This window comes from Eptatretus burgeri, chromosome 2 (genome assembly GCF_056783735.1).
Source record: "Eptatretus burgeri isolate ZD-2024b chromosome 2, Ebu_testis_v1, whole genome shotgun sequence".
Classification (NCBI taxonomy): domain Eukaryota; kingdom Metazoa; phylum Chordata; class Myxini; order Myxiniformes; family Myxinidae; genus Eptatretus; species Eptatretus burgeri.
This window is the reverse complement of record NC_140962.1, coordinates 11169965-11194327: the sequence shown is the minus strand read 5'-3', so window position 1 is coordinate 11194327 and position 24363 is coordinate 11169965. Positions and strand designations below refer to the sequence as shown.

The window sequence follows — 24363 nt, the reverse complement described above, 5'->3', positions numbered from 1 at the left end:
ACATATATATTTTTATATCTCTTTTGTATGTCAACGTCCCCCAAAAAGGAGTGTGCTACAAGTATGATTCAGCGTGGCTGTGATTCCACCCGCCTTCGGCGATGTCTGTAGATTTTTTTTAACTAATATCGACTTCAGGTGTCAAACCAGCTTTCGTATACATTTAGCAGTAAGAGAACAATACCGAGGAAGATGCAATAATGCCGCAAAATAAATTTTAAACAGGAAGGGTGACGTCATTGTCGAAGCAGAATAATATCAAGAAGAAGAAGAAGAAGAAGCAGGAGCAGCTGATTTTGAAATGGAGGAAGCGGTTTACTCGTCTGTCAAAGCGCACCATAAACTCGCCTTTGAATTCATTTCGAAGGCTCTTCGTCTCGACGAGAGCGGCACAGGCGGGTTTCTTTTGGCATTAATAATGCTTGTGGCGTTGAATGTGACCAATACTGAAAAGACCGGTGTTGGAACCGAAGCAGAGATGAGATCCCGATCTGTACAGTCGGCGTACAGTCCTTGTATACGGGAAAACCTGTACATTTGGAAGGAGGTGGTCATGGGGGCATTGATGGGGGTGAAAAAGATCATGTTTTTGGATGGGGGATGATCTGAGATGGTGGTGAACAGCTGTCTTGAAGACTTGTATTTTTTATAATTTTAATTATTTTGTATGTAGCCTGTGGCTGAGGTTGCATCATTAATGGGAGTGTGGCTGTGCCGCTGATGCAGTGCCCCCCGCCTGTTTCCAGTAATCTGGTACTCATTTTGTCGACCGCAGAAGGATGACTGGCTGAGTCGACCCACCTGGTGTTATTTTACGAAACGACAGGGAGCTTGTACACAAGAACCTGAGATTTTAAGGCAGTCATCCTAATGGTTAAGGCAACACCAGGCTTTGAAGGAAGACTCAGATGGGAGGAGCAGAGGGTGCAAGACCAGAGAGGAGTTGGGAGAAGACAGAGAGACTACTGACCTGTCTGCAATGGGAAAGTGATAGGCCCATCGACTCAGCTTGGCATGGAAACCTCTGTGTTGGTGGTAGTCGTATGGCAGCTTATCTGCCGGGGTAGCTATCATTTCTTGAAGCGCGACTGTGTCGCTGATGCAGTGCCCCTCTACCAGTACACACACTGGAACTGGTACTCATTTCACCGACCTCGGAAGGATGACAGGCTGAGGCAACCCCCTGGTGTATTAATGCAGGGTCGACAGGGCTTGAACTCAGGATCCCTAGGATCCCAAGCCACCACCCTAACCACTGAGCCAACACCAGGCTGAAACCTCTGTGAAATTAGGGTTTTCTTCTGGTACTTGGGTTTCTTTCCCCAGATTGAGACAACCTTAAATTGCTCCAAAAAAAAAAAAAAATTCCCCATGAAGACCTGGTGTTGTAGGATGCTGAACATTTGGTTGGCGCATTCGGTAGGGCGTTCATCTCTTCGATATCTCGTCATTGACTTGCAAGTTCCCCTGTGGAATCTAATCCATCTTGGTGTCAAATCCTGTGTTGGGAGGGGTGGGGTACTGTCTCGGGGCACGTTGTCCTTCGAATTGGGACGTAAAGTCAGCTCTCCTGTCTTTATGTCATGAAGGTTGAAAATTCCACATGGTGTCTTGAAAATAAGAGGCACCTATGTGTTGCTGTCCTGACCAAATCTCTTGCCAGGAAAATCAACAGAACGTGTTTTGTGCAAAGAAGAATAAATTGGATTTAGGACATGAAGTGCGGCATACAACGAAGTCACAATAAGTGTCCTTGTATTGTAAATGTACTTTTGCTTATAGAAGAAAAACTTTGAACACAATTGTTCTGATTGCAGCTCTGTTTGACGTGGCTGTTCTGATGTGTTTTCAGGACCCGTTGAAGATGTGGTGATTCATTACATGAAGGGGATAGAGGAGCTGGAGAAGGGTATAAAGATACCAGTTACGGGCGAAGGTGTGCTTTTATTAGCTTTGTCAGTCACTGAGCTGATCGGGCAGGTTATTAGTGTTGTAATCGGTACGAGTCCGAACGCAGATTTACTTTAATGTCGTATATCGTCCGTTCTCAGATGTACTGTGATGTACGTGGCCAGGTGAAGTTCTGCATTGTTTATCGCTCTCTTGTTTGCTCATGTCAACTTTTTGTGATGGAATCTTTACACCTGTGCTTTTGGCAACGTTAACTGCCACAGCAAAAGGAAGTAACTTCCTGGGAATTGTCACTAATGGATTTACATCCACTTTATTACACCATGGTACGCACAACAATGCACCAAATTACACCTGCACACCATGCTGCATAATAACATGCCCACTGATGCAGGGCTTATGCCTGGTGTTGGCTTAACGGTTAGGGTGGTGGGCTTGGGATCCAAGAGTCCTGAGTTCAAATCACACTTGGCTGTTGAATTAATACCAGGCGGGGTTGACTTGGCCTGTCATCCTTCCACGGTTGGGAAAATGAGTACCAGCTTGCTGGGATGATTGAGCCATTCGAGTATCCTGCGTCAGAATGGCGACCCGTCCAGGATTGTGCCCAATAGCGCAGGAGACTGCTTAGGCAGCACCAACGCTCTGCACACTGTATGGTCCCAATGGATGGATGGATGGGTGGATGCACGGCTTGACTAAAAAGGTTGTGTCCGACTGTCCGGGACGGTAATTTTGTGTGGCAGTCAAGTGAAAACCTTAACATACGTCTGAATGCCAGGTCAATTTCACCACCCGGAACTTTAATAAACTTGACATCTTGAACTTGAACATAATTGTTCTTCTTTATGTAAAACCACAGTTATTAGCAGTGACTTAGAGGATCCTTTTTGACCGAACCATGCCCGTGCACCGGCAAAATCTTCATAGAAGCGTAATTGTACCACCCCGCATGCTCTCAGTACAAATAATTGGACAGGTGTAATGTGTGACAGAACAGGTAAAATCCAAAACCTACCTGTCCCATGGACAGGCTGGAATGGAGGTCAATGTTGAGCCCTGTGATGGCATTACCAACTCGAAGGGCACTCGGTAGAGCGCATACCTCCGCCACATAATGCCTGATCCACGAGGAACATATCAGGCCCATTACAATTTTGAAATATGCTATATATCGTTTTTGGCCCTATCTCTCAATGGTGAAGAATCACTTTGAAAATTAAATAATTCTCGTATCTGTATCCACATTTGGATCTTCACCAAAATCGAATTAATTCGTCCTTGCCACACACCCAACATATCCACCAAGTTTCATCCAAAAACGTCGACGTTTTGAGATATCGTGCTACGTAGGCCATGAGCCAGACCCGGTAATTTTTGGCCACCGGTACCATCTGAGGGGAATAATGCTCATCGTAATTTTTGGCGGGGTATACATCTCTACATTCAGAAACTATGTGATAGCATTGCATTGGTGGTAGCCTTTTGTGTGTTATTAGCCGTTTAGTAATCCCATTTTGTAAAAGGAAGTAACCGCAATTGTAAAAGGAAGTGTTCACTACCAAAATGTGTGTTCGTCAAACGGACTGAAATGCACCGATATGTGCAGACTGTCAGACTGTCAGACTGTGAGAACCAGGCATCCATCTTTGAGTCAGACGATGGGGAAAGTTTAGATGAGGATATTGAAGAACTGGATGATGATGATGATTTTTAGTTCATCTTGAACATTTTATATCACTTACAATCAGTGCATATGATCAGAGATGTCTTAGATACTATAAAGGACCCGTCTTTGGTTCATAAGACAATATGTTTATCAGCAACACATTGGGCCTAGGTAATGGCCTTGTTCGTGTGGAACACCACATTTGTGTTTCTGTTCTGTAATTTTATGCCCGACAACAGAAGATTGTGTTTCATTTTCACCTTTAACTCGTTCATCAGATTGCACATGATTAACCATCTTGCTACTGTTTTATTGGTTTATATTGTGTAATATAAGTGTTTGATACTTTCAAAAGTGCATTATTGAGTATCGAAATCCCTGAAATTCTGTATTTTTTATAAATTGCAGGGGAAAAAAAACATTAATCTTGTTCATGAACATGTTATCATTTGATTTGTTTGATTCTTGGAAAGTATCCTTCAATAACAACAGGGAAAATATCTGGACATTGACCAAACAAAATAAATCCGTCCAAATTAGGTACTTTTTCATTTGGGGGGTGGGGTAACATTGTCTGCTATACTGATCTTAATAAACAACATACAAATAAGAAATTTAGATTTTTGGATTTCTTAATAAATTTGCTCAACACCCATGTAATTATATTGTTCCAGAACTTATATTTACTTCCCACAGTCAATGATACACAAATACTTTTCTAAAGACGGTATGATTTATCACACAGGAAATAGACACTGATATATGTGTCACCAATGACATACCTTTCAACCTCGGCATGTTTAGCACTTTTTGTTGAGAAGCAAATGATCCGAGCAAAAGGTGAGACAAATTTCAACATTAGTGTTTGACTCATAAAAAAAAAATGTTATGTTGAAGAAGGATGTCTTACCTTGTACTGGTATGGCCATTTTGCACAAAAGCTTATTTAAGGATAGGCATATAAACAGGGTGATAACACACAAAAAGCTACCACCGATGCAATGCTATCACATATTTTCTTACTCTAGGCCCTAGGGTTGTATACCTTGCCAAAAATCACGATGAGAATTATTTCCCCCAGATGGTACCGACCAACCGTACTGGCTCATGGACTAATATATTGGTTTAGCCCGATCTCTCAATGGTGAAGAATCACTTAAAAAAATTCTACTAGTCTGATCCTGATCCAGATCTTCACCAAAATCTAATCAGTTCGTCCTCGTCACACACCCAACCTGCCCACCAAATTTCATCTGGATCCATCCACAACGTTTTTGAGATATCCTGCACACAGATAAACATAACCTCCTTCATCTTCGGTGCTGGAGTTAATAATCTTGAGAATGGTGTATAATACTGCAAACAATTTAATAATCCATCCAAACCTTCTTCAGTACTTCTCTGCTTTATTTGAGCCCCTTTTCTTTAGATATCGAATCAAACAAGTGACATGATTTCTCATAACCACACAGCCCCCCCCCCACCCTTCCCCCTCTGCATGTGAAGTGAAAAGTGGGGTTAACCAATTAGTTGCTCGAGGAACAACTTTATTTCAATTGAATGTTATATTTTGAACATGGATCATAAAACGAACCTGCCATGTTATTGTGTTGCGGAGCCAGGTATCGGCTGCGAGCACGACCGCTCGGTGGAGCAGTAGGGTCGACTCTACCGAACAACCGGAATTTAGATCGTACCTTTCGGAAAACTCCGACAGGTACGGGTCCCTTACCGGACCGTGAATTGTCAATAATTCCACCATGTGGTACAGGGTTATTTGCCAATCTTCAAAATACCTAGAGATCCACGTGGCGAGTTACCGAGTATTCACACCCTCAACGGCACTCGTACGAGTTGAGCCGTGAGCGTGCCCAACCCGTGCGCAACCCGAGCGGACAGTTGCCGAAGTTCCGTCGATCCAAATGTACATTTACATTGGCGACAGCCTTTATAATTCACCAACACGTGTCATGCTAAGCTAATGGAAGAAACACAGCAACGAACTGATACATTTAACAAATGTATTTATTTATATTGGGGGAAAGGGGGGAGCACGCAAGAAGCAGAGTTATCACGACGAATGAGATGCAAGTATGTACAGCAAAGAGCACTTATACAATTCCTACTTACAGACGGTCCCACAAATACACACACAAGAACCGGTGGCCACAGCCTTTATTGAGGCCTCCAGCTCGGAGGGAAAGGCGAGCTGAAGACCAGAGCCTGCACTCGGACCTGTCCGCCTCGTGCGGGTACATTGAGCTGGCAGGGTGGCGGGACTCGGACCTGTAGCAGCCCAGGCGTCCACACGACCGGGCTCCCGGTGAACGGAGGCCGGCAGGGCGAAATCTGGCAAAACAAAAAACTGGCTTTCTAAAAGAAGAACCACCACCGGGGACCTTTCGCGTGTGAGGCGAACGTGATCACCACTCGCGTCACAAGTTTCTCTCCCCCAGAAAAACGGAGCCGGACCTTTATCCTTGCCCCTCCCTCAGCCGAACCTCAGTGCCGTGGTCTATGTCTTCCCTCATTGGCTGGTTTTGGCGCGCAGAATGTGCTCGTCGCCCTGCCATTGGCCAAAACGGGCGCCAAGGCCGTTGATTGGACCGGGAGGGGGGGGCGTGACAAGGCGTCTCGACTCCCCGCCTCCCGAAGAGGCTTCGCTTCTCTTGGAGCCCGCTCTGTGCCCTTTGACCGACTTACGGCCACCTCGTCCATGCCCCCCCCCGGATTGAGCGAGAGAGACGTCAGGTCTTCGTGAACTCCGCCCACGTACGTGCTGACACGCACGCAGGCCATGTCATCGGTGTGAGGAAGCGAGGTGAAGGCGTGTTGTTGTAGTTGACGTTGGTGGTGTAAAAATAAAAGAAAACACTGACTATCAAAGTAACTCACAGCGCATGTACATTTATTCACCCCTTAAACGAGGGACAGGGACCCTAACTAAAAAACGCATACTTACCGATATAACTGTTCTATAGGACCTGTATGTTGAGTGCTCATGGCTTCCAGATTCATAACAATAGTACTTTGTTTCTGAATTCATCCTGATCGCACATGTGCGGAGAGGAGTGAGAATTATTTTTTACTCTGCCTGCCTGGCAGTCAAACAAAATTTAAAATCTTTCCAAACAGGAAACTTACCGTTTTAAAGACGTCATAAACCAAACTAACAACAGGCACAAATAACTAATGTAATCTGTGAAATAAGGTGGTGTGAAAGACGCTGCAACGACGTCGGTAAACCTCCAGATTATTTTTTTTCTTGAACCTTTTAAATCGTTATTTTTTTTTCCAATTTAATTATATACTTGCAAACTGTAGAACACAAATCACCTTATTGGCACTTTCAAAACCTTTTAGTTTAGCAGAACTTGGACAAACTATTATGGCATTTTATGTCATCATGACCAATCAAATGTGTCGCTTATAGACTCCACCCATGTACTTGTTTCTCAAGACTGCATGGGGGTAAGGTGTTGTATGAACTGTCATTTGTAGAAAATTTATTGGAGGCTTTGATTTGGCTTACATTTGAAAATGATCACACTGTGCTTTCTAGTGATTTGTCATCTTTCAATACTTACTTGGGTAAACATTAGTAGTTGTTTGTTTGTGTTTCTTTTTGGCTGAGTTAACTTCGGCTTGTTCTGCTTTTCTTTTTATTTTCAGGAGAAAAGCCTGAGCGGGCTCGGAATCTGCAGGAGAAGATGCACAGAAACCTTGACATGGCTCAAGAAAGGATTGAAAACTTGAGTGAGTTCTAACTTCATTCAACCCTGTACCCTTCACTATCTGTCTGTCTTTACTCTCTTGTCTTTACTCTCTTGTCTTTACTCTCTTGTCTTTACTCTCTTGTCTTTACTCTCTTGTCTTTACTCTCTTGTCTTTACTCTCTTGTCTTTACTCTCTTGTCTTTACTCTCTTGTCTTTACTCTCTTGTCTTTACTCTCTTGTCTTTACTCTCTTGTCTTTCACCATTTAGGCACTTGCTTGGTGATTGGAAATTCATTTTATTTGCACAACACCATATTAAAAATAAATAACCACCAGTAAACAACATTGTTCATTTGCTAGACATCGACAGTTGTCCGGCTGGTGAATAGAAGGGCACGATCGAGAGTTGCGGTGAAATCTTGACACAGGTTTGCAAGGAAAAATGGTTCCTGTATATCGCAAAACCTTTTCTTACAAAGGTGAAGAATCGTGGAAGAGCTAGACAAAATAGGACATTTTGTAGATTTGCCGACAAATAGGGTAGAAGGGACGCACAGGCAAGGCACACAAAGGCCAATAAACTGCAGAGCTAAAGGTATATAGAGTGTTATGGTTGGGATGGTGTAGAGGGGGAGGATGGGATGGGGTGGGTGTGGGTTGGGGATAGCAGAGTCAGTCATTACCTTTCTTTTGCATTTGTAATATTATAGATGCTGATTTTTCCATTGTAGTAAGTTGAAAACGGTCTCCAGAACTCGTGACCCCTGGTTTTCTTGTTGATTGATTGAATTGCATCTTGCTGTCTCATCGGTGTTGTTGCATGGTTGGCGCATTGTGTTTATTTTTCTTTGACCACACAGGCAAACAAGTTAACGCTACAGGACCCTCTACGAGCAAAACGGTGCTTCCTGCATCAGAAAGGACATCAAACAGAGGTGTCCTTTAACATAAGATAAACAGCATCACAGTTTTCTTCCAGAAATATTATCATTCATAATTTTATGACATTATGGCTATGCTTTTTTTTTTTTAATATTGTACTAGTTGGATCGACTCGCTATGCTCGCTTCTCCACACGTCGTTGCAGAGATTTACGTTACAGATTTACTTTATTGTCATGATTTACACCAATCATCATACAAACACTTATTTTGTGCAACTTTATTTGTAATAATGGTGATAGTGTATTTATTTGTAACAAAAAAGGTCCAAGTGGTCCAAAGCTCAAAATGGTTAAGGGTCCAAACTGTCTAATCTATCTGAATGGTGTTAAGGTCTAAGGGCACTAAAGGGACTTGAAGCACTGTAAAGGTCTAAATAGTGAAGGGATCTAAAGGTGTCTCGAATGTCAAAAGGGGCTTGAATCTATCTTAAAGGATAAATTTGAGTCCTTGTGGACTTTTGGGTCTTAAAGGGTCGAAAGGTACATTCCAATTGTATGTAATTAATAGACATACTGTCATGGCCAAAAATATTGGCACCCTTCCACTTTTTTTCAAACAATGCACCATTTCTTCCAGAAAATTGTTTAAATTTAAATAATCTTTAGGTATCCACATTTGTATTTCTTTGGTTTGTAGTGGAACAAAACAAAAAAAAAGCTTTAAAAAAAAAACTACTAAATCTTAGCTTATTCCACAAAGAAATCCGAAAATGGCCCGGACAACATTATTGGCACCTTTTAGAAGTTCTTTGAAATAATTAGATTTCAAGCAGGTGATTCTCCTTTAATTTGGAATTGAACTCACCTGTGGGTGAGTTGCAGGTGCCTGCAATATAAAAACCACCCATTCAACCAGTTTGAATAGAGAAAAGGAGTTATTCTGCTATTTTGTGACACTGTGTGTACCACAATGAGCATGGAGAAAAGAAAGAAAACCAGAGAATTGTCTGAGGTGGTCAGACACAAGATTGTAGCCAAGCATGGACCATCTCAAGGCTACAAGTCCATCTCCAGAGACCTTGATAGTCCTGTGTCCACCGTACGTAATGTTATCAGGAAGTTTAAGGCCCATGGCACTGTAACCAACCTTTCTGGACGTGGCTGCAAGAGAAGACTTGATTGAAGATTGTTCGATTGATGGAGAAAACACCTCAATCAACTGCCAAACAGATTCAAGCTGACCTTCAGACACAAGGTATGACAGTTTTGACTCGCACCAACCGTCGCCAATTCAATGAAAGGGGGTTTTATGGTGGGAGACCCAGGAGGACCCCACTGGTAGAGAGAGACAGAGAGAGACAGAGAGAGACAGAGATATGTAAGAAAGCGATGTAAGAAAGCCTGACTGGAGTTTGCCAAAACACCTGAACAAGCCAAAATCCTTCTGGGACAATGTCCTGTGGACAGATGAGACGAAATTGGAGCTTTTTGTTAAAGCACATCATCTCTGTTTATAGAAAACAAAATGAAGCCTTCAAAGAAAAGAACACCTTCCCCACAGTCAAACATGGAGGAGGTTCAGTGATGTTTTGGGGTTACTGTGTTGCCTCTGGCACTGAATGCCTTGAATGTCATGAAATCAGGAGTTTACCAAGACATTTTTGAGTGCAATGTTCAACCCAGTGTCAGAAAGCTGAGTCTCCGAAGGTCATGGGTCTTGCAGCAGGACAATGACCCCAAACGCGCTTCAAAAAGCACCCAGGAATGGTTGAAGACAAAACGCTGAACTGTTCTGAAGTGGCCAGCAATGAGTCCTTATCTAAATCCCATTGAACACCTGTGGGGAGTTCTGAAAACAGCAGTTGGGAGAAGGCACCCTTCAAATCTGGGAGAACTGGATCAGTTTGTACAAGAAGAGTGAGACAAACTGAGAGTAGAGAGGTGTAGGAAGCTCATTCATGGCTATAGGCAGTGCTTGACTGCAGTTATTTTGTCTCAAATAGTAACAGAGGTTGAGACATGTTGTTTGGGCGATGTCAATGTAATGCACGAGGGTTGGCACTATATGTCACCCTTGCCATACACAACTGCTGTTGTCTGCAAGACTCTCAATTTCGGTCATTAATTAATTAACACATTATATTATAACGATACATTGTCCATCCAATTATCGAGTAATTAAAAGCTTAATGGAGAATATATGATCAATACATGTGTATGCATCTAAATTCCTGTAACTGTAATGAATTCTAATCAATTTTAAAGGAATATATTTATTAGGGTATCCAGTCAAATGGACTGGATAACCTATTGTTTTTCTTCTGTTTATTAGGGTACCCTGTCAGTACAGGGTACCCTATTGTTTTTCTTATGTTTATTTATTAGGGTACCCTGTGAGTACAGGGTACCCTATTGTTTTTCTTCTGTTTATTATTACGCATTATTATTAGGGTACCCTGTGAGTACAGGGTACCCTATTGTTTTTCTTATGTTTATTATTTATTAGGGTACCCTGTGAGTACAGGGTACCCTATTGTTTTTCTTCTGTTTATTATTATTATTATTATTTTTCTTTTTCCGCCGGCATTTTGCACCCTTTTTCGCTTTAAAAACCATTTTCTCTGGGATACTAAGTCCGATCGACACAAAATTTTCACCACAGTATGTATCTTTTTTGATAGCACAATCACGTTATAATTATGACGTCATTGGTCACGTGGTACGGTCGCCATCTTGAAAAAAGCGATAAACTTTGGACATCTGTATCTCGGAAACCGTGCAATGGAAAATTTTTTCGCTTGATACATTTTACTAAGCTCCCTATGGGGAACACGTGTGATTTTTCGTGACGTCATAGGTGAAGCGATATTCCAGTGAAAATTCGTCAAGTAGAACGCCATATAGGAAAAATCTGAAAATTCTGAGCATCATCTACGCCTAAAATTGCTGCGTAGAAAATGTTTTTCTTGACGTCATCGATGACGTAATTCGGCCGCCATCTTGTTTTTTAGTGTTTTTTAAAAAATCTTCTTCTCCAGAAGGGCTGGACAGATTAAGGCGAAACTTTACAGGTACATTCCCCCTGATGTCCTCTTTCAAGTTTGTTAATTTGTTGTTGATACGTCATATGGTTTGGCGGCCATCTTGAAAAAACCCTAAAACCTTCAAACATCTTCTTCTCCAGAAGCGCTGGTCCCATGAAGGCGAGATTTCACAACTATATTCGGGACATGTATGCGATGCAAGTTTGTTAATTTCAAAGTGATAGGTCACATGGTTTGGCCGCCATGTTGGATTTAAGAAAAATATTAAATAATGTTTTCTCTGGTATTTCATAAGCCATCGAAGCGAAAATTTGCAATTGCCTTCCTCCCTCAAGTCTGCATACATGGTAAAAATTTTTACCTCAGAAGTCACATGGTTTGGCGGCCATCTTGGATAGAAAAATAGACCTTATCCGATTTTCACGAAACTTCACACACTTGTTCGGGTCGACGATGGAAAGCAGAATTTAAATTTATGATATCATAGGTCACAAGGTTCGGCAGCCATCTTGGATTGAAAATGAATAAATTTTAAAAATCTTCTTCTCCAGAAGGGCAAGACAGATTAAGACGAAACTTCACAGATATATTCCCCATGAGATCCTTTCTCAAGTTTGTTAATTTCTTCTTGATCGGTCACATGGTTTGGCGGCCATCTTGAAAAAACCCGTAAAACCTTCAAACATCTTCTTCTCCAGAAGCGCTGGTCCACTGAAGGGGAGATTTCAGAACTATATTCGGGAGAGTAAGGCGATATAAGTTTGTTAATTTCGAATTGATAAGTCACATGGTTTGGCCGCCATCTTGGATTTAAGAAAAATATTAAATAATGTTTTCTCTGGAACCGCTTAACCAAACGAATCGAAAATTTGTAATTATCATCGAGAGGGCATTATGCACGCATGATAAAAATTATGACGTCACACATCACATGGTTTGGCGGCCATCTTGGATTGAAAAACGCACCTTAACCGATTAACACGAAACTTCACAACCGTGTTCCAATACCCAGTTGGAAGCAGAATATAAATTTCTGATGTCATAGGTCACATGGTTCGTCAGCCATCTTGGATTGAAAAACAATATCTTCAAACGTCTTTTTCTCTGAAACGGCTGAACAGATCCAGGCGAAACTCCACCACTATGACCGCCTCTCCTTGACGAATAAAAAGTTCCAACCCCTTTTGAGGTACGACGCAACGTTTGGCAGCCATATTGGATTGAAGGAAAAATATTAATTAATGTTTACTCTGGTACTACTGCATCAATAAATGTGAAGCATCACCTTTATGGTGCAACAGTCATGCGGAATGAGGGTTTGAAATTTCAACGGGATCGGGCGCAGGGTTTGGCAGCCATGTTGGTTTTAAGAAAAATATTAAATAATGTTTTCTCTGGAACTGCTTAACCTAGCGAAGCGAAAATTTGCACTTATCGTCTACAATTGTGTTTGCACATGTGGTGAAAATTATGACATCAGAAGTCACATGGTTTGGCCGCCATCTTGGATTGAAGGATAAATATTAATTAATGTTTACTCTGGAACCGCTTCCTCTGTATATGAGAAACTTCACATTTATAATTCAGGTGACATGCGAAACAAAAGTTTAAAATTTCAACCTGATCGGTCACGCGGTTTGGGAGCCAGAATTATTTAATTATTTGAATCTAGAAGCCAGTAATAACGAAATTGAACGCTTTGTGCTGCCCGGTTCAGAACTCGTCTGTTCCGCGCCCTCTCGAAGCAGGCCTCTGTTTGTATCACTATTAAATAATGTTTTTCTCTGGCACCGCTTATCCTTTCAATGCGAAACTTTGCGACTGTCATCTGCAGAAAGTCCCATGTTGTATCAGTTGTCTCAAAGGCGGACACTTCTGGGTACCCGGTCATCACTGCCAGCAGTTATAAAGTGGCAGTTCTAGTTATTTTTATTATTATTATTTTTCCGCCGGCATTTTGCACCCTTTTTCGCTTTAAAAATCATTTTCTCTGGAATACTAAGTCCGATCGACAGGAAATTTTCACCATAGTGTGTATCTTTTTTGATAGCACAATCATGTTATAATTATGACGTCATTGGTCACGTGGTACGGTCGCCATCTTGAAAAAAGCGATAAACTTTGGACATCTGTATCTCGGAAACCGTGCAATGGAAAAATTTTTCGTTTGATACATTTTACTAAGCTCCCTATGGGGAACACGTGTGATTTTTCGTGACGTCATAGGTGAAGCGATATACCGGTGAAAATTCGTCAAGTAGAACGCCATATAGGAAAAATCTGAAAAATTTTGAGCGTCATCTACAACAAAATTCATCGACAAAAATGTTATTTTTGACGTCATCGATGACGTAATTCGGCCGCCATCTTGTTTTTTAGTGTTTTTTAAAAAAAAATCTTCTTCTCCAGAAGGGCTAGGCAGATTAAGGCGAAACTTTACAGGTACATTCCCCCTGAGGTCCTCTTTCAAGTTTGTTAATTTGTTGTTGATACGTCACATGGTTTGGCGGCCATTTTGAAAAAACCCTAAAACCTTCAAACATCTTCTTCTCCAGAAGCGCTGGTCCAATGAAGTCGAGATTTCAGAATTATATTCGTGACATGTATGCGATGCAAGTTTGTTAATTTCGAAGTGATAGGTCACATGGTTTGGCCGCCATGTTGGATTTAAGAAAAATATTAAATAATGTTTTCTCTGGAATTTCATAAGCCATCGAAGCAAAAATTTGCAAGTGCCTTCCTCCCTCAAGTCTGCATACATGGTAAAAAATTTTTACCTCAGAAGTCACATGGTTTGGCGGCCATCTTGGATAGAAAAATAGACCTTATCCAATTTACACGAAACTTCACACACTTGTTCAGGTCGATGATGGAAAGCAGAATTTAAATTTATGATATCATAGGTCACAAGGTTCGGCAGCCATCTTGGATTGAAAATGAATAAATTTTAAAAATCTTCTTCTCCAGAAGGGCAAGACAGATGAAGACGAAACTTCACACATATATTCCCCATGAGGTCCTTTCTCAAGTTTGTTAATTTGTTCTTGATCGGTCACATGGTTCGGCGGCCATCTTGAAAAAACCCTAAAACCTTCAAACATCTTCTTCTCCAGAAGCGCTGGTCGGATGAAGCGGAGATTTCAGAACTATATTCAGGACACGTAGGCGATATAAGTTTGTTAATTTCGAATTGATACGTTAGACGGTTTGGCCGCCATCTTGGATTTAAGAAAAATATTAAATAATGTTTTCTCTGGAACCGCTGAACCAAACGAATCGAAAATTTGTAATTATCATCTACCATCGTGTATGCACGCATGGTAAAAATTATGACATCACACGTCACATGGTTTGGCGGCCATCTTGGATAGAAAAACGCACCTTTACCGATTAACACGAAACTTTACAAACGTGTTCCAATACCCAGTTGGAAGCAGAATATAAATTTCTGATGTCATAGGTCACATGGTTCGTCAGCCATCTTGGATTGAAAATGAATAAATTTTAAAAATCTTCTTCTCCAGAAAGGCAAGACAGATTAAGCCGAAACTTCACACATATATTCCCCATGAGGTCCTTTCTCAAGTTTGTTAATTTGTTCTTGATTGGTCACATGGTTTGGCGGCCATCTTGAATTTACCTTAAAACCTTCAAACATCTTCTTCTCCAGAACACCTGATCTGATCAAGGGGAAACTTCACACCCCTATTGCGCATGAGTAGGGAATACAAGTTTGTTAATTTCTAATTGATAGGTCACATGGTTTGGCAGCCATGTTGAATTTAAGAAAAATATTAAATAATGTTTTCTCTGGAACTGCTTAACCTATCGAAGCGAAAATTGGCGTCTGTCATCCTCCATGATATCTGCATACATGGTAAAAATTATGAGGTCACAAGTCACATGGTTTGGCCGCCATCTTAGATTGAAGGATAAATATTAATTCATGTTTACTCTGGAACCACTACTTCTATATATGCGAAACTTCATATTTATAATTTAGGCTACATGGGAAACAAAAGTTTAAAATTTCAACCTGATCGGCCGTGTGGTTTGGCAGCCAGAATTATTTAATTATTTGAATCTGGTCGCCAGTAATAAGGAAATTGAACGCTTTGTGCTGCCCGGTTCGTAACTCGTCTGTTCCGCGCCGTCTCGAAGCAGGCCTGTGTTTGTATCACCATTAACTAATGTTTTCTCTGGCACCGCTTATCCGATAAATGCGAAACTTTGCGACTATGATTTAAGTCTCACGTTGTGTCAGTTGTGTCAAAGGCGGACGGACTGGGTACCCGGTCATCACTGCCAGCAGTTATAAAGTGGCAGTTCTAGTTCTAATTATTGCTGTGAATGCAAAGTGTACAATCAATTTTTATAGAAACTTAAAGTGTATATTTATTTTGCTTTATAAATCTCGGTTGCGTGCACTTTCTGTCGACATGATTATTGTGAAATGCAACCTGTGTTTGCTGGCTCAGTTTATCTGATCAGCCAAACAGTTTTGCAAGGTTCTACATGTCATTGTTTCCTTTTGAAAGAAACATTTAGCTTCGAACATTCAATAAATTCTCAGAACAGTGTATATTTAATGTGCTGTCATTAACAAAGATCCAAAAGTTGGATTTCACTTTTACAACGGCCTCATGGACGACCTCACGGACGGCCCGACCGTGTTTTTCGTTTTTATATTCATTTATAGATAGATGATACATCATTGTGGATATTTGCGATTTTGTACAATCAACTCGATGATGAGAATACCACTAAAGTCAAATTTCTAGTTGTACAAATAACTACAACACACAGCATTATCGGTAAGCTAATCTTACAGCCACATTTCCACAATGGTGATCTCACTTGCTCGAATTGTCTTAAACGACATTTAATGGAGAAAAACGTTTTTGATTTTTGCTGAAGCGATGGATGGATCCACACATGGATGAGCGAATGCTGCTGATTGCATTGAACCTGCTGTGGGTTTACAGCAGAACGACAAACAATTGTAACAGCGTACTATGCTTGTGTGCAGACAGTGGAGCAGTTCCCAAACGTGGCAAACCCAAACCAACGGGCACTCACAACTCCAAACCTCCCAACAAAGTTGCTGCAGGGTCAGGGGTAAGTGTGAAGTGGTTTTAAATTCGCATATGGTTGAACAATGGATGAGATGGCCACTCTCGTACCACTCGATAATTAACCGAAGTATGCTTCTGATAAAGGGGAACCCATTAAACAATTGTTTCTAATTTTTTAGCATTGTTACCTCCGCCACCGAAGGTGGAAGGTTTTTTTCACCCCTGTCTGTCTGTTTGTTTTCAATATTTTATATTTTCACCCCATTTCAAAATATTTTATATTTTTCAAAAGCATTTGGTTTTCAGTGTTTTATATATATATGTTTATATTTTCACCCCTGTCTGTCTGTCTGTTTGTTTGTGTACAGGATATCTCAAAAAGTTGTTGGGAGATCTGGATGAAATTTGGTGGACACGTTGGGTGTGTGACAAGAACGAACTGATTCGATTTTGGTGAAGATCCGGATACTCGAATTTTTGAAGTGATTCTTCAACATTGAGAGATCGGGTCAAAAACGATATATGACACGACATCTCAAAAAGTTGCGGACAGATTCGGACTTGGTGGACAGGTTGGGTGTGTGACGAGGACAAAGTGATTCGATTTTGGTGAAGGTCCAAATCTGGATGTGGATTTGAGAATTATTTAATTCTTAAAGTGATTTCACTATTGACAGATCGGGCCAAAACAATATAATACTGCATAGCATGATATTTCAAAAATTTATTGGGCCCGATATGTTCTCGTGGATCAGTCATTGCGTGGCGGGGTATGCGCTCTATCAAGTGCCCTTCAAGTTATTGTACATTTTTATAATGTACTTTAAATCCCAGATTGAATCCCATGTTGCCTTTTGCAGATGGAAGGCCTTTTCTCTGTACACAGGATGAAATTCTTTATTGATTTTGGAGTTTATCTCAGAATTATTGGGGCTGGAAGGATTTCTCAGCCGTCGTGTTTATCTTTGAGCTGTTGAGTCTGAGTGGGATCATTGGAAAATTAAATTGTTCAATCATAAACTATTCCCCAAGTGCTTTGCATCGTTTTATTGGAGGTGACGTTAAGCTGGTCATCCTATTTTTCTGGCATGAAGAGCTTGTCATGCAAGTGAAGGCAAGTGTCGATCTGCATCGGCGGACAGGTGGGAGAATGGATGAAACCAGTAGGACGTTGATTGAGGTATGCTAACATTGGAGCAAAAGCGAAATGAAGGTTAACACCCTGTTTTGCTCTGACGAAGGGCGAACACCCGAAATGTAAGTTTCTCTCTCCTTACCATTGCGGTTAGCATGCCTCGATCAACGTCCTGTTGATTTCTTCCATTCTCTATTTGTTAGCAGTTGCTCGTGGATGTGAAACACCCCACTTGCCTTTCAAAAGTTGGTCATTGTATGTCAGTACCAAAGCCAAGTTCCAAACTCCTGAGACTCTGAAACCTCCTCAAGAATGTTTATGAAGAACCCATTAACTTGTCACCAATGTTCTCAACTTGGTTTTCACAAGCTGATCCAAATAGCAGATTTTGAATCGGTGAAAGAATTGCATTTTATACTTGAGGTGGATTCGTTTTTTCTGGTGGCTGCTGACCGAAATCCATTAAAATACTTCTACAGCTTCATTTGAGAGTCCATGTCAAAACATAACTGACAAGCAGAACGTCCACCGTGTGTGTGCGTGCGTGCCACATGCTGGTACTGTGAGAGGAAGATCCCATGGTTATGCGATCTTCAATGAGTCAATGGCTGCTTGCAACATTTTGGGGATAAAAACAGATTTGGTCTTTTTTGCACTACAGCAACCAATCATGTTGCATTCTGTCTGAACTGGCAAGAATGGGTTGACCTTTTATTGAATTTATGTTTGACCAGGACTATTTTCATGTTCATTCTGAGGACCTTTGAAAAAGCACGCGACTGGTGTCCCATTTGTCGGCATTCGTTGGTGGACGTTAAAGATCCCAGGGTGCCCTTCACAAAGAGTAGGCAAGCTATCACCGGCACCCTGAAAAAAATTCCAAATCCTTGCTCTAACCAGCAGAGGACCCTTGTCCTAACCATCAGTGGCACAGCCAATGCCGTCAGCCGATGATGCTACCCCGCAGTCTTGTGCTGCATACAAAAGAAGAAGCGCGTGACTGCAGACTGAACCTCGATTTATAATTAATTTCCATTCTTGCATCTAATACCAAGTATGATGTTTTATGCAGTTCATTTATAAGTGCGATTCGGTTTTCATCATTTTTATGCTGATGTGTCACACTACTTTAAAGTGATCCTGCATGTCGTGCTCATTTTCAGGCTCAAAATCGTACACCACGTATATGCCACCCCAAAAATGCAGCTTCTGTGCAGCCTCATGCTAGGGTGAAGCACATGAAGAACGTCGACAGCCGTCTTGCCAACTTGATACTCAACGAGATCATAGACAGGTCAGCTTGCTGGAGTTGTGAATAACTACAATTGAAACATTTTCAAGGAATCTTGATGGTAAAAACCCGTTGAGGGGGTTGACCTTGTGTGCAAATCCCAAATCCTTTACAATGTTTTGCCCCAATATACCCATTTCAATGTTATCATTTATTTATTTTGGTGTTTATTCATTACCTCTGTTTCCACGTGGATGGATGTTATGTTTTCACCCCTGTTTGTCTGATTTTGAGCAGGATATCTCAAAAAGTTATGGATAGATTTTGACGAAACTTGGTGGACAGTTTGGGTGTGTGACCAAGCCAAATGGATTCGATTTTGGAGAAGATCCAGATTTAGATCCGAGAGATTTTTAATTTTCAAGTGCTTCTTCACCATGGAGAGATGGGCCCAAAAACTATACACTACCGGTCGAAAGTTTGAGAACACCCCCATTTTTCCAGTTTTTACTGAAATTTAAGCATTTCAAGTCCAGTGAATAACCTGAAATGGTACAAAGCTAAGCGGTAAACTGCCAGAGGTTAAAAAAAAGTTTACGTTACCAAAAACTGAAAAATAATGCAAATTTCAGAGTTGCTAAAAAAGGCCCTTTTCAGGGAACAAGTAATGGGTTAGCAACTGCAGCTGTTCTGCAGCAATGGAAGTAAATTAAGCCTTGAAAGTTGATGCAAACAATTCCTACAGGTGTCCCAACTTTTGTTGATTCGTTACAAACCCTCTGCCTGTATAAAAGCAGTGTTGGAACAGACTGTGTTGCCACACCCTCTGAAGCATTATTTGGACAATATTGCACTGCAGGAAGTAGTATATTGCTATCATAATGGCAGGAAAAAGACAATTAACAAAGGAAGACAGACAGACCATTATAACCCTTAAAAGTGTCGGTCTTTCCTTTAGAGAAATTGCAAAACAAGCCAAGGTGTCAGTGAGTACAGTTTCCTACACCATCAAAAAGCACTAGGAAACTGGAAGAAACTGACAGGAAGAGGTCTGGCAGACCCAAAGCCACAACACAATCAGAAGACAAGTTTCTGAGAGTCAACAGCTTGCGTGATAGGTGGCTCACAGGACAGCAGTTTAAGCACAGCTTAACACTGGTCGAAGTAAGGAAGTCTCAATTTCAACTGTGAAGAGAAGACTTCAAGCTGCAGGTTTGACAGGTCGAGTGACAGTAAGAAAGCCAATGCTAAGATGGCAAAATAAGAAAAAGAGGCTTGCCTGGGCCATGAAGCACCGCCAGTGGACTACTGAAAACTGGAAGGTCTTATGGACCGATGAATCAAAGTTTGAAATCTTCGGTTCATCACGCAGGGTTTTTGTACGCCTTCGAGTAGGCGAAAGGATGGTTCTTCAGTGTGTGACGTGACACCAACTGTCAAACATGGAGGAGGAAGCGTGATGATCTGGGGCTCTTTTGCTGGATCTCGAGTCGGCGACTTGCACAGAGTGACTGGCACCCTGAACCAAAAGGGCTACCACAGCATTTTGCAGCACCATGCAATACCCTCTGGTCTACGCCTAGTTGGTCATGGGTTCATCCTACAGCAAGATAACGACCCAAAACATACCTCCAGGCTATGTCAGAACTACGTTAGAAGAAAAGAACAAGACGGTAGGCTTCATATCATGCAATGACCAGCACAGTCTCCAGGCTTAAACCCCATCCTGCTGGTTTGGGATGAACTGGACAGAAGGGTGAAAGCAAAGCAACCTGGAAGTGCAACACATTTGTGGGAACTTCTGCAACAGTGTTGGAAAGAACTTTCCGAACAATATTTGATTTCCATTGTAGAAAGAATGCCACGAGTATGTTCGGCTGTTATATCTGCAAAAGGTGGCTACTTTGATGAGTCCAAAAATATAGATTAAATTTTGTTCAACAAAACGATTTCATAATTTCTTTTTTTATCTGAAATTGTTTATTTGTTCTGTGCTTTAATTTCAGAGTATGTTGAAACATTAAACTGCTTAAATTTCAGTAAAAACTGGAAAAATGGGGTGTTCTAAAACTTTTGACCGGTCGTGTATGTAGCAGGATATTTCAAAAAAAGTTGTTGGAGGATTATGACAAAACTTGGTGGATGAGTTGGGTAGGTGACAAAAACAAGCCGATTGGATTTCGGTTCAGGTGCGGATGCAGATCCAGCCCATTAGTGGGATACAAAACGTAAACTGTTCAACCTGGCGCAGGTATGCGATCTACCGTGTTCCGTTCTAGTTTATTGATATCACAATGTGCAAAGTCAGCAGCTTTTTGCACTGCCATGTGTGTTCAGTTCATACATTATGTGAGCCTCACCCAAATCCTTGGTGTCTTTATCCAAAATGACCTTGAATGGGAAAAGCATGTAGATGGTATTGATAAGCGTGCAAACGGCAAACTGCACATGTAATGCCTGTTGAAACGCTACGGCCTTCTGTGCCAGGATTTGATAACCATATTCACGGGCTACATTAGGCCAATTACCGATAATGCAGTGGCTGTGTGGAGTGGGGCTCTTACAAAGAATCAAATGCTATGTATTGAAAGAGTTCAAAAATGAGCTCTTCGAATTGTACTTGGACCAGAATACAGGCCAGAGAATGGCGTTCTTCCACAGTGCTCACTTCAATCACCGGAAGATCACAGAAAGTCTTTGTGTGCATTGTTCATGACAAAAAAACCCTTAAATGTACTTCCCAATTCAGAGACTTTCTCCCAACAGCGAATCGTACTCTGATTCTTTGACATAACGTGAACATTGCAGAATTTTGTTGTAAAACTAATTGTATGAAAAATAGTGCTCTTCCATATCTTGTCCACGCAATCAGTGATATCTGAACATTCTAAATCGTGTCTAAATTCACACTGGTACCAAGGTTGACTGATTTGTAGCTAATTTCCACCCCTTTGTGTATACATTCTTTTCTTCTTTTTTGTTTCGTGTCCCGTTTCTCCCCAAACTTACTTTCTCCTCGTCCTCCTTTTTTTTTTCTTTTTAACTCCACCTTTCCTTTCTATTCTTTCTTCTTCCATTTTAATCTCACCCCTCCTTTTTCATATCCTTATTTGGATGAGCAAGAAGAGTATAGCACTAATTTCGTACTTGCACGTTATGTATTGTTTTAAAGTCAACACCTTTGTGTGAGTGCAATATATTTTATGCTGATGGTATCAAATTCGTACATGTGTAGGCACTGTTGTTGTCAATACCTTTTCTTGTTTTTATTATTCTCATATACTCCTGATCTTATTAACATTGTTTGTATTCATAGTGGGCCCTCATGACGTTAACATTTGATTCGATTCGTGCGGGAGATGGAGTTTTGCATTTTGTGATGAAATTTTCAACAAAACTTTATTACGAGAATATGGAGAAGACAAATTAATACTTCGGTAAAAATGTCAAAGGTCAGCATCAATTATAATTCAATTGACCTGAAATTTTAACAAGGCCAGGTACATTCAAAGTACACCACCCCCATGCCAAATAAATAAATAACAAATCCTCCAGCGCGCGACATTGCGCCTTCAGTTATTTTGTGCGACACCGCAGATTTATTCTAATTTAACCATAACCATACATTGCGTTAGCGATTGTGATTTTGACTGTGAGTACCAAATGCACAGTCTGATTACAATAGCCTGTTGCACACCCTTCGAGAACAGGCAATGGTAATAACAGGGTAAACGGTGTAATGCTAGTCCGCAATGCATTTGAAATGATAACCTTTAAATAATATGTTCATGAGGTTAAATAATCATCAGAAATCATTCATCTCTGAATATTTTTTGTGAGATGATGACATCTTAAAGTATTTTTTTTTGGCCTTGTTCATCATGATTAGCTAAGATGCTGCACTTTGGATTGGGTGACTTTTGCTCTTTTTAGTTTGGCAGTCGTTGTGCACATGGAGGGAGATTTTGTTTTCCCATGACACAAGTCTGCACTAATCCACTTATGAGCGAATCTCCACAATCTATGTAAGATATATGGTCGTTACCTCGCGTGCGTTAAGAAAAAGTGGGTTGAGCAATTGGTTCCCTTTGTCTGTCTGTCTGTTCAGAAACGTCTGTTTATGATCGAGGAACAACTTGATTTCAATGGAATGTTTATTTTGAACACGAATCGGAACATGAATTGGAAAACAAACCTATAGTTTAGGAGTACTTTGGCTCTGAATTTGTCCTGATTGTGCATGTGCAGAGAGGAATGAGATAATATTCTTACTCTTTCTGCCTGTTTGGCAGTCAAACAAAATTGAAAATCATTCCAAACAGGAAATTTACTGTTTTAATGATGACATAAAGGACACATACAACAGGCACGAAAAACTAATGCAACGGGTTTAATAAGGTGGTGTAATAGCCACTGCATCAATGGCAGTAAACTTCCAAAAAGTTTTTCTACAACCTACTAACATTTTCATTGTACTTCAATTGAATTGTATACTTGAACACTGGAGAACACAAATCGCCTTTTTGGCACTTTCAAAAACCTTCTGTTTAGCAGTACTTGGTCAAAATATTACGGCATTTCATGTCATCACGACCAATCAAATTTGCCGCTTGCAGACCCTGCCCATGTCCTTGTTTCTCAAGGCTGTGGGTCTTGACGGAGTTAGGTGGTCCATGAGCTCTCTAGTTTGTGATTGTTTTCACAGAATATGCTGTACATTGAACTCTAAAACACATTATGTAATATATTGTTGCGGCCACTAAGACCCCAGCTTGTCACTCGGGGATTAATCCCCGGTTGTCCTCGGTAGAGCCGGACCTGGGGCCACGGCTCACAATTAATGTTGTGGTACGGTGGGTTGTTTTAAAATCACGAATGCCACCCAGTCAACCACGAGTTCCAGTGTCCACCGTCTAATTATTCCGTTTAACAAGAGGTCACGTGGTTACCTGAGCAGGGAGCGCACCCTCAGCAAAGCACCAATGTTATCTGATTAGATTTTAATTCGGGCGGCCGAGCGTTTTAACCGCTGGTGCGTGCCGACGATTTTTGGTCAAATCTGTGGTAATGACCTCCCAGTCTATCTCGGTTCGAACAATGCTAGACCAATGGAAGGAAAGGACAAACACGGACAGGTTGGAAATCGACAAATAATTTATTAATAATAAAATAAATAAATAAAAAGAACTTTTTATTTGTCGAGGTAAATAAATGAATTTCAAAGCAAAATCAATCAAAATGCCAGGAAAGAGACAGAGCAGATGCTTATCGGGGGTTGACTTACAGCTAAACGCAGACAAGGGTACCCAGCAGATCATTCAGGGGGAGGGGAGGGGAGAATCGTCTCGCTCACCGGAAAGTCGTCCGTGAAACGAACGTCCTGAAGTGTGTGCGTGTCACGTCCGTCGCCAGCACCCATCTTTACCGTGCACTCTCTCTCTCCTCGCGATTTCCTCTCCCTCTCCTCGCGGTTTCCTCTCTCTCTCCTCGCGGTTTCCTCTCTCTCTCCTCGAGGTTTCCTCTCTCTCCTCGCGGTTTCCTCTCTCTCTCCTCGCGGTTTCCTCTCTCTCTCCTCGCGGTTTCCTCTCTCTCTCCTCGCGGTTTCCTCTCTCTCTCCCTCGAGGTTTCCTCTCTCTCCTCGCGGTTTCCTCTCTCTCTCCTCGCGGTTTCCTCTCTCTCTCCTCGCGGTTTCCTCTCT

The 24363-nt window shown here is 41.3% G+C and overlaps 1 protein-coding gene across 4 annotated transcripts in view; it reads left to right on the top strand.

Moving 5' to 3' along the window:
• The first annotated feature begins 233 nt into the window (after positions 1 to 233).
• The window catches only part of LOC147031419 (spastin-like), a 116916-nt gene continuing 92786 nt past the window's right edge, over positions 234 to 24363 (top strand). For 3 of the 4 annotated variants that reach the window (XM_085862845.1, XM_085862834.1, XM_085862852.1), the window contains exons 1-6: positions 234 to 395; positions 1853 to 1936; positions 7253 to 7336; positions 8158 to 8232; positions 16254 to 16342; positions 18598 to 18728. In XM_085862845.1, the coding sequence (XP_085718971.1) occupies positions 302 to 395; positions 1853 to 1936; positions 7253 to 7336; positions 8158 to 8232; positions 16254 to 16342; positions 18598 to 18728 (557 nt within the window). In that variant the 5' untranslated portion in view covers positions 234 to 301. Of the gene's footprint in view, positions 396 to 1852; positions 1937 to 5202; positions 5298 to 7252; positions 7337 to 8157; positions 8233 to 16253; positions 16343 to 18597; positions 18729 to 24363 lie in introns of those variants that run through there. The other variant, XM_085862861.1, reaches the window with a different exon arrangement.